We start from the raw sequence: 10,977 nt of genomic DNA, 5'->3' as shown, positions 1-10,977 counted from the left end.
TAAGATATTGTGATTTTGTTAGATTAGATTACAAAAACACCAAAAGCTAAGAGTCAATTATTAGAAACAATATTTATTGTAAAAAACAATCACACATTTCAATAAAAATTAGTCATTTATAAAGAATAATAAATATATTTAAATTAAAAATGTAATAATTAAATATTTTTCTAAGTAATTATTTTTGTCGGAGAGAAAATGTCCCCTAAGACCAACTCACCAAAGGACTGAACTTGAGATTTGTCTACAACGGGGGGCGTTTATGTCATTATACATAAACGCGGGAAAATGCAATAGCTTCAGCCTCCGAAACACTACTCAGCCTCATTCTTTCAGATCAGTAAAGAGCTACTTCAACCTCGCTTAACCGTAAAGCCTCCGATATCATCGTCGCTAACAATGAACGGCGCCGGAAACCGTAGATGGGAGCGCAGAGACAATAACAATATCAACAAGAACGGAGGATCCAATAAGCAGAAGCTGATTCGTAGTGCTGAGGAAGAACTCGAGTCCAAATTAGGGTTCGATATTTTCTCCGAAGGTGATAAACGACTTGGATGGTTGCTCAATTTTGCAACGGTAAGCCAATTCATTTTCATCTTTTAGCAAAACCTATTTTTTCAATCTGTGAAATTTGTGACTGTGTTCAGCACTTCCGCATTGAAGTAATGAAATTGATCAATGCGAAAGCAAAATTTATTTCCTGTTTGTGCAAGAAAGTGGAACTAACATTACAGCGTTTTGTTATTTTCTTTGCCGATACTGCTGTTACTTACGTAATTGTTCCTCTTAGTCCTACATCCTCTAGCGTATTTTACTAATAATTTTGAACGATATTTACATAATCGTTTTCAGTTGTTTTTTCGGATGACTATCAGAATTCTTTTTGGCTCCTAATTATGATATTTAAAAATCATAACAAGTTGGTTTCCTCTGATTTATAATTCAATTATTTTGGTATGGTAGCTGAAGTAAAATAATTCACTGATGAGTTGTCTACATACAAGGTTTTTTTATTTATAAAAAAACAATCTTGCATGTAAAAGTAAGAAAATTATAAAATTTTAGGAGTGTGGAGAACCTTACCCCCTCACTACACAATTAGCTCCATGCTGTGTATTATTCCAAGGGACTTATATACACTTTGCCATGTTTTGCAGTCATCGAGTGAAGATGAAGACACACACAAAGTCTACAGTTGTGTTGATCTATACTTTGTTACACAGGTATTGCTCGGCTAACATGTTTCTTCTTAAATTTTTTACATATCTTGCAAGTTTTCACCCAAAAGAGTAACCTGATTTGGTAAATAGTTCATTGATGGGATTCTACTTGCAGGATGGGTCTTCATTCAAGACAAAATACAGATTTCGTCCTTATTTCTATGCAGCTACAAAGGTAAGCAAGCACATTCGCATGCATGAGTATGTGATGTAACAGCAAGATATTTTATTGAAGCATGTGCATGTGTCCAACCGAGCATGTGTGTTCATTGCTTTTGCATATCTAGTCTAACAGAGTTTATTCTGTAATAACTATCATGATGTTGGTGCTAATTCTGATTATATAAATTTATCAGGATAAAATGGAGATGGACGTTGAAGCATACCTGAGGCGACGTTATGAAAGCCAGATTGCAGATATTGAAATAATAGAGAAGGAGGACCTTGATCTTGTGAGCAATTTATTCATCTTTTATTTGCTTCACTTTATCTGGCAGATGATAAGCACCTTTATAAATACACCTTTAGTATCTGCAATATTTTTCATGATATGTTCTATTGTATTTTATTTGGTATTCTTCCAGAGTTTAAGAAGGTAAAGTCAATATGGTTCATGATGTAGTCAACATTAGTTTATTGCTTACTATTTTTGGGTTTTACAAGGTCACTTGAAAGTGTAATATAAGATTGTCATGTTTCCTTGATGTTTTCATTTTGGCTTCAATTCATAAGGCTATGCTTGTTTTCTATCTCTTCATTAATGTACTCTGACTTATTTTTCATGGTTCTCAACAGAAAAACCATTTGTCTGGATTAAAAAAATATTATTTAAAGCTTTCATTTGATACCGTGCAACAATTGATGAATGTGAAGAGGGACCTCATGCATGTAGTTGAAAGAAATCAGGCAAAGTCTGATGCTGCAGATGCCTATGAGTCTATATTAACTGGGAGAAGGTAGATCAAGTTTTGTGGGATAGGAGAGTTTATGTAGAAGTATCAAATTTTACTTCCTTTTAACAATGCAATGCTATTTTCTAGTGCTGACCATTTAAGTTGAATATAACTTTGCTTTGTTACATAATCCAATCATAACTTGCTTCTTGCTTAGCAGAGAACAAAAACCTCAAGATTTTCTAGATTGCATAATCGATCTCCGTGAATATGATGTTCCTTATCATGTTCGCTTTGCCATTGACAATGGTACCTCTTGATATCCATTGCCTTTTTTTTGTAATTATTGAATTGTCCTATCTTCCTATGCAATGTTTATATTTATCATGACCTTCAGAATCATATGTTATCCAGATATACGGAGTGGCCAGTGGTATGATGTTGGAGTGTCCAATACTGGGGTTACACTTGAGAAGAGGACAGATCTTCTGCAGCGTGCTGAAGTTCGTATTTGTGCATTTGATATTGAGACCACAAAACTTCCATTAAAATTTCCTGATGCTGACTATGATATAATTATGATGATTTCATACATGGTAGATGGACAAGGGTACTTGATCATAAACCGAGAGGTACATGTTAATGACAAATGTTAACATTTGTGCAATCTTTCTCCTACTCACCCTGTTATTATTACAATGGAAATTAACAAACACATGTTTCATAATAAGGATTTTATCCACAGTCTCCCCATATTTAATATCTATTGGTTTCTCTTTTACAACAAATTCATGCTACTTAGATTATTTGTTAAGTACAAAAAATATTACAATTCACTAAAATAAAATATATAAAACTTAAATACTTTACTCCAAAAAATGTAGGTAGGCATGCATGAAGTACCTATCACCATCGCCATACTAGTACATATAAAATAAATAACAATATATAAATCATGTATGCAAATTGATGTAAAAAATTGAGATATTAGATTTGTTAATTAATGTAGACTTGGTAACTTATTTAAGAATCACTTGATACATTTAAGCTAACAACTCATGTTAGACTTTTAGGTTATGTTTGATTTGGTTAAAAAGTTAAGGAAAGAAAGTGGATAGATTTATATGTTTTCCATCATTTGGTTTATAAAGAAAAGTACGAAGGAAAGAAAAATGTTGTGTGATCACATAAAAAACTATTCCACCAAATTATGGAGAAAGTAATGAGAAACTAGTCATCAATAAGTATTACAATCTTACTCATAAAACTATGGATAATGTATTATGATGTGAGGTAGACAAATACAATAGATTGAGTATCATTGAAATTTGTATAAATAATATTTTAATTAATTAATTAATTTTAATATAAATATATTTTCTATACATCATTATTTATTGAAATATTTAATTTTAAAATAAAAGTGAATATTTGTATGTTAATGCTTGTATTTCTTTAGTTACTAATATTTATGTGATTTTTGTCTCATCATATGTTTTCTTTATTTTATATTTTATTCCATACCAAACGACTAAAAAATCATTATAATTTCCACGGTTTTTCTTTCCTCCAACTTTCATTTATTAAGTTTCCTTTCCTTTCATTTTCTTTCATAAACCAAATATAGTTTTAAAGATACCAGACATGTATAAAAAAAATCGAACAAAACAAATAAATCAAACTTAGATTACGGTATGATAAACATGAATAACGCGTGGTTTTGAAAGTCTTGACCTATTTCTACTCTTAATTGTGGATTTTGGGATTTGATACAGAAACAAATATCTAAGAATGACACGTGGTTTTGAAAGTACGATTTTATCGAGTTTGTAATTTTGGAAAGTGGGAAGAATTAGGAAAATTAGGAAAATTAGTAAAAGGGTATCTCGATGTTTTTAATTTTTGTTGACATCTTCAAAATCTGATGGGGTTCTAAATAACAAGGACGCGCCTGAAAAGCGGAAACATCTTATATCATCAATATGTATATAGAGTAGTACAAACTTTGAGATAGAAAATATGACTATATGAAAAGTGTTTCTTATTCTAAATGAGTCAATAGAATAAGTGACTCCAATAAGATATTGCTATAGTAGTATAAGATATTGTGATTTTGTTAGATTAGATTACAAAAACACCAAAAGCTAAGAGTCAATTATTAGAAACAATATTTATTGTAAAAAACAATCACACATTTCAATAAAAATTAGTCATTTATAAAGAATAATAAATATATTTAAATTAAAAATGTAATAATTAAATATTTTTCTAAGTAATTATTTTTGTCGGAGAGAAAATGTCCCCTAAGACCAACTCACCAAAGGACTGAACTTGAGATTTGTCTACAACGGGGGGCGTTTATGTCATTATACATAAACGCGGGAAAATGCAATAGCTTCAGCCTCCGAAACACTACTCAGCCTCATTCTTTCAGATCAGTAAAGAGCTACTTCAACCTCGCTTAACCGTAAAGCCTCCGATATCATCGTCGCTAACAATGAACGGCGCCGGAAACCGTAGATGGGAGCGCAGAGACAATAACAATATCAACAAGAACGGAGGATCCAATAAGCAGAAGCTGATTCGTAGTGCTGAGGAAGAACTCGAGTCCAAATTAGGGTTCGATATTTTCTCCGAAGGTGATAAACGACTTGGATGGTTGCTCAATTTTGCAACGGTAAGCCAATTCATTTTCATCTTTTAGCAAAACCTATTTTTTCAATCTGTGAAATTTGTGACTGTGTTCAGCACTTCCGCATTGAAGTAATGAAATTGATCAATGCGAAAGCAAAATTTATTTCCTGTTTGTGCAAGAAAGTGGAACTAACATTACAGCGTTTTGTTATTTTCTTTGCCGATACTGCTGTTACTTACGTAATTGTTCCTCTTAGTCCTACATCCTCTAGCGTATTTTACTAATAATTTTGAACGATATTTACATAATCGTTTTCAGTTGTTTTTTCGGATGACTATCAGAATTCTTTTTGGCTCCTAATTATGATATTTAAAAATCATAACAAGTTGGTTTCCTCTGATTTATAATTCAATTATTTTGGTATGGTAGCTGAAGTAAAATAATTCACTGATGAGTTGTCTACATACAAGGTTTTTTTATTTATAAAAAAACAATCTTGCATGTAAAAGTAAGAAAATTATAAAATTTTAGGAGTGTGGAGAACCTTACCCCCTCACTACACAATTAGCTCCATGCTGTGTATTATTCCAAGGGACTTATATACACTTTGCCATGTTTTGCAGTCATCGAGTGAAGATGAAGACACACACAAAGTCTACAGTTGTGTTGATCTATACTTTGTTACACAGGTATTGCTCGGCTAACATGTTTCTTCTTAAATTTTTTACATATCTTGCAAGTTTTCACCCAAAAGAGTAACCTGATTTGGTAAATAGTTCATTGATGGGATTCTACTTGCAGGATGGGTCTTCATTCAAGACAAAATACAGATTTCGTCCTTATTTCTATGCAGCTACAAAGGTAAGCAAGCACATTCGCATGCATGAGTATGTGATGTAACAGCAAGATATTTTATTGAAGCATGTGCATGTGTCCAACCGAGCATGTGTGTTCATTGCTTTTGCATATCTAGTCTAACAGAGTTTATTCTGTAATAACTATCATGATGTTGGTGCTAATTCTGATTATATAAATTTATCAGGATAAAATGGAGATGGACGTTGAAGCATACCTGAGGCGACGTTATGAAAGCCAGATTGCAGATATTGAAATAATAGAGAAGGAGGACCTTGATCTTGTGAGCAATTTATTCATCTTTTATTTGCTTCACTTTATCTGGCAGATGATAAGCACCTTTATAAATACACCTTTAGTATCTGCAATATTTTTCATGATATGTTCTATTGTATTTTATTTGGTATTCTTCCAGAGTTTAAGAAGGTAAAGTCAATATGGTTCATGATGTAGTCAACATTAGTTTATTGCTTACTATTTTTGGGTTTTACAAGGTCACTTGAAAGTGTAATATAAGATTGTCATGTTTCCTTGATGTTTTCATTTTGGCTTCAATTCATAAGGCTATGCTTGTTTTCTATCTCTTCATTAATGTACTCTGACTTATTTTTCATGGTTCTCAACAGAAAAACCATTTGTCTGGATTAAAAAAATATTATTTAAAGCTTTCATTTGATACCGTGCAACAATTGATGAATGTGAAGAGGGACCTCATGCATGTAGTTGAAAGAAATCAGGCAAAGTCTGATGCTGCAGATGCCTATGAGTCTATATTAACTGGGAGAAGGTAGATCAAGTTTTGTGGGATAGGAGAGTTTATGTAGAAGTATCAAATTTTACTTCCTTTTAACAATGCAATGCTATTTTCTAGTGCTGACCATTTAAGTTGAATATAACTTTGCTTTGTTACATAATCCAATCATAACTTGCTTCTTGCTTAGCAGAGAACAAAAACCTCAAGATTTTCTAGATTGCATAATCGATCTCCGTGAATATGATGTTCCTTATCATGTTCGCTTTGCCATTGACAATGGTACCTCTTGATATCCATTGCCTTTTTTTTGTAATTATTGAATTGTCCTATCTTCCTATGCAATGTTTATATTTATCATGACCTTCAGAATCATATGTTATCCAGATATACGGAGTGGCCAGTGGTATGATGTTGGAGTGTCCAATACTGGGGTTACACTTGAGAAGAGGACAGATCTTCTGCAGCGTGCTGAAGTTCGTATTTGTGCATTTGATATTGAGACCACAAAACTTCCATTAAAATTTCCTGATGCTGACTATGATATAATTATGATGATTTCATACATGGTAGATGGACAAGGGTACTTGATCATAAACCGAGAGGTACATGTTAATGACAAATGTTAACATTTGTGCAATCTTTCTCCTACTCACCCTGTTATTATTACAATGGAAATTAACAAACACATGTTTCATAATAAGGATTTTATCCACAGTCTCCCCATATTTAATATCTATTGGTTTCTCTTTTACAACAAATTCATGCTACTTAGATTATTCATCTTCAAATGTTTTTTAAGTTCCCAAGCATCCCCTATTTTGCATGCTCATGAGATTGATTACTTGGCATTGAACTATTTAATAAAGTGTTGGTCTCTGAATCTAAATTTGATTTATATCTAGGAATTGTGTAATCGTTTTGAATGCCAAATTATGCATCAAGTATACCCAAAAGATCGCACACAATCTGGCAAGTGCAATAGTAACAAACTATTTAATTATTGTATACCAGTAGTTGTTACTTGATCTTGAAGTCGTATATTCAGCAAATGTATTGTAAAGCTTTAGTCATTGTCACAGGCTGATTACGCTAGTTTGTTGGTTTGATTTTCAGCGTGTTGGGGCAGATATAGAAGATATAGAGTACACTCCAAAGCCAGAGTTTGAAGGGTGTTTTAAGGTGACAAATGTTCAAAATGAGGTAATGGTATATGTGAATCCATGTATAATGGATACGTCATGCATGTTATTTTCCTACTGAATGCTCTTCTAAGCTGTTTTGCATCGCTGACTTCAATTTTGTTCAGGTTTATTGTCGTTTTTTTGGTCTAAGAATTTGGTTGCTTTTGCAGATTCAGCTTCTCAGATTGTGGTTTTCTCATATGCAAGAGGTGAAACCTGGTATCTATGTGACTTATAATGGTGATTTCTTTGATTGGCCATTCCTGGAACGAAGGGCAGCCAGTCACGGGTTCAAAATGAGTGATGTAAGTTGCTAAACTTTTTTTGGCAGTAGTGGGTTTCTACTAAGCAATAAAAATGTAAAATGTAGTTTGCTGGCATGTCTGCTTAATTCCCAGTTTCTTCTGTACATTGATTTATATCATTCTTAATTCATAGCTTGGACTTGAAGAATAATGTGTTATTCCCATAGTATTTGAGCTTGAATTTGACTTTGCTATTTAATAGTTGTATTTGTGATGTGTTTTTCTTTGTTATTCCCATAAATTTTTTCATATTTGTTCCTTATTCTCAAGCATATAGTTTAGATGATTTCCCTTTTAATTAATTCATCGTGTATCTTGTATTTTTCTTTTTTCTTTGTTATTCAATCTTGTAGGAATTGGGGTTTCAATGTGATACAAATCAAGGAGAATGTCGTGCCAAGTTTGCTTGTCATTTAGATTGTTTTGCTTGGGTTAAACGTGATAGTTATCTTCCACAGGGGAGCCAAGGCCTAAAGGTACCAAGTTCGTACTCTCAAATTCTCAGTTATTTTGCATAATCTATTTCACAAATGATTAATATCACTCTCTTAGTAATTAACTTTTACTGACTTATTTATAACTTGGGTTTCCTGTCACAAGGTATATATATATATATATATATATATATATTTATATTTAAATTCATCCAATAGAAAAGACTAGTCTTTTCTGTCACATGGTGGCGTGCTGTTTCTGAAAATTTGCAGTCAATTTGGTTGCAGCAAAAGGGAATTGTTTTAAATGGCGAATCATAATACCGCTGTTAGTGACAAAATAAATTTTATGTCTTCCCTTTAGTTATCTGCTTGTGACTTCAATGGAAACTCCATTTCAGTTTTCAGATATTATTTTCCTCTTTCCTACTTGTACCTTAATTTTTTTCTTTGTTGCTTCACCATGGGTCGACCTATTTCTTCTATCCCTTCTTGCTGTTCATCATCCACGTAGGTGATTTTGTGCAAGTGCAAAAAGTAGCCATTTGTGCCAAGATCATGCGCGATCTTCAAGTTTTGGGGTTGTGTGCTCTGTCCATCTTTTGGGATAGTCCAAAAGAGTCATGCCATTGCAGTAGAACATGATTTTTCTGGATTACCATTCAGAGGAAAATCAATTCATGTTGTTGTTTTTTGTATGATACACAGAATTAGTAGGCTGGAATTGTACCATTAATTTTCAACCAAAAGAGGAATATAAACAGTTTGGTCCCCTTTGCTGGAGGATGTCCAGAAAGTTTAATCTCTTTAATTAATTGTCTAGTTCACTGCATATTCATTCATTTCTTATATACTGAAAGGTATATTCAAAATTCATATTCGATAAATTTGAATGGCCTCCTTGCATGCTGTACTGACTAAAAGCATGTTTGGGATCATTAATCTCAGATTAACACTATTTGTCCTTTCTCCCTGTGACGTTTTCTTTGTTTTTTAGGCTGTCACAAAAGCAAAGTTGGGTTATGATCCGTTGGAGGTAAACCCTGAGGACATGGTTCGCTTTGCAAAGGAAAAGCCTCAGGTATAACTGACTTCCACCTAGTGTGAAAAGGTCTTCGTTGTTAATTGTTCTTCGATATAGATAAAATGTTATCTTGGTTGCCACTACTATTTAGTTTCAATTTAAAGCGATGATGATGATATATTAATTTTTTGTTTCGAATTATATGGGACTCAATGTTGGGCAGTAAAATGTCAACAAGAAAATAAGTTCAATGAAGCAGAGGTGAGAATGTTGCGTTAGATGAGTGAACACATTAGACAAAGTAGGATTATGAATGAATGCATTCGGGGAAAAGTTGGGATAACTTCTATTATAGAGAAGATGGTAGAATCACGCCTTATTGTAGTTTGGGCATGTGTGGAGGACACCTTTAGATGCCTCAATAAGGAGAGTAGACCAAATGAAAGATAATCCATTTTCTATAGGAAGAGGGAGACCAATAATAACCATAAGCGAAATGATTAGGAAAAATTTAGAGATCAATGCTTTGTCAATATACATGATATATGATAGATCATTATGATATCGTTCGATCTGTATAGCTAACCCCACCTAGAGAGACTAAAGCTTGATTGATGTGTATAGAAATAGTGGTCTAGTTGCCTAATAAAAATGTGGTACATTCAGTTTTGATTGAGACTGCTATGTAAAATTGGAAGGCAGCCCTTTACTTTATGCTACTTTTCTAGGTAAAGTGTGCATCCCCTAATTCTTCAGGTCTCTTAGTTCTGGCAAATTTAGTGATCATTGTTTTTTTATCCATGTTTTTTCCTCAGCAGCCTGGAAAGCTAGGCGTTTTGTTGGCCATGAGATATCTTGATTATTTTATTTATTTATTTGGTTTATTTTGTTTGATTTTAGAATCTTATTGCAGATGATGGCTTCCTACTCTGTTTCTGATGCAGTGGCAACTTATTACTTATATACAACTTATGTTCATCCCTTTATTTTCTCTCTTGCCACTATTATACCCATGTCACCAGATGAGGTTTTGCGCAAAGGCAGTGGGACCCTCTGTGAAATGTTGCTCATGGTCCAGGTGGGCTCTTATGCATATGTTCATAAACGTTGAAATTATTTCCTTAAAATTTTCATTTGTAGACCTCCAGTTTCCCTTGTAATTTGTTTTTGCATCTGTTACAGGCATACAAGGCCAATGTTATATGTCCTAACAAACACCAATCTGATCCAGAGAAGTTTTATAACAACCATCTTCTTGAGAGTGAGACATACATAGGTGGCCATGTTGAATGCCTAGAAACTGGTGTGTTTAGATCTGATATTCCATCTAGTTTTACCCTTGAGCCATCTGCCTATGAGGTTTGTTGTTTCCATCTTCTTTAATTACTTTGCTGGTGATTACACACCCACTTTTATTATAGAACATTCCATACAATCTTTTTTTTGGGTACTACCAAAGATATTCCCTCGTCCTTTTTGGGTAAGGAACTAATCCCTTTCGGGGTACATGACTGCCCCTCTCAATAAGTGTCGCTCCCAGGAATCGAACCCGTGATGGGGATCTAGTAGGGTCTTACACCATTAGACCAACACCTTGTTGGTATCCCATACAATCCTAATACATTAGATATTATATCTTCCATTTCTCGCTGTGTTCTCAGAAAGGGGAAAAT

The 10,977-nt window shown here is 33.4% G+C and overlaps 2 protein-coding genes across 2 annotated transcripts in view; both read left to right on the top strand.

Annotated features, from left to right (window-relative positions):
- On the top strand, window positions 263-2,860 carry LOC109353678 (DNA polymerase epsilon catalytic subunit A-like). The gene is made up of 7 exons (XM_019596029.1): window positions 263-579; window positions 1,161-1,226; window positions 1,339-1,398; window positions 1,580-1,675; window positions 2,019-2,179; window positions 2,337-2,425; window positions 2,531-2,860. Exons 1-7 carry the CDS (start codon window positions 400-402, stop codon window positions 2,770-2,772), a joined length of 894 nt encoding a protein of 297 aa, XP_019451574.1. The 5' UTR covers window positions 263-399; the 3' UTR covers window positions 2,773-2,860.
- Window positions 4,489-10,977, top strand: part of LOC109355278 (DNA polymerase epsilon catalytic subunit A-like) — a 30,335-nt gene continuing 23,846 nt past the window's right edge. Inside the window, exons 1-13 of the mRNA XM_019598346.1 lie at window positions 4,489-4,793; window positions 5,375-5,440; window positions 5,553-5,612; window positions 5,794-5,889; window positions 6,233-6,393; window positions 6,551-6,639; window positions 6,745-6,962; window positions 7,474-7,560; window positions 7,712-7,846; window positions 8,200-8,322; window positions 9,278-9,361; window positions 10,218-10,382; window positions 10,487-10,663. Coding sequence (XP_019453891.1) covers window positions 4,614-4,793; window positions 5,375-5,440; window positions 5,553-5,612; window positions 5,794-5,889; window positions 6,233-6,393; window positions 6,551-6,639; window positions 6,745-6,962; window positions 7,474-7,560; window positions 7,712-7,846; window positions 8,200-8,322; window positions 9,278-9,361; window positions 10,218-10,382; window positions 10,487-10,663 — 1,641 coding nt within the window. The 5' untranslated portion in view covers window positions 4,489-4,613. The remainder of the gene's footprint in view (window positions 4,794-5,374; window positions 5,441-5,552; window positions 5,613-5,793; window positions 5,890-6,232; window positions 6,394-6,550; window positions 6,640-6,744; window positions 6,963-7,473; window positions 7,561-7,711; window positions 7,847-8,199; window positions 8,323-9,277; window positions 9,362-10,217; window positions 10,383-10,486; window positions 10,664-10,977) is intronic.

The sequence above is a fragment of the Lupinus angustifolius genome, chromosome LG08, assembly GCF_001865875.1.
Source record: "Lupinus angustifolius cultivar Tanjil chromosome LG08, LupAngTanjil_v1.0, whole genome shotgun sequence".
NCBI classification, from domain to species: Eukaryota; Viridiplantae; Streptophyta; class Magnoliopsida; order Fabales; family Fabaceae; genus Lupinus; species Lupinus angustifolius.
The sequence above is the reverse complement of the archived record's forward strand: the minus strand, read 5'-3'. Positions and strand labels throughout refer to the sequence as shown.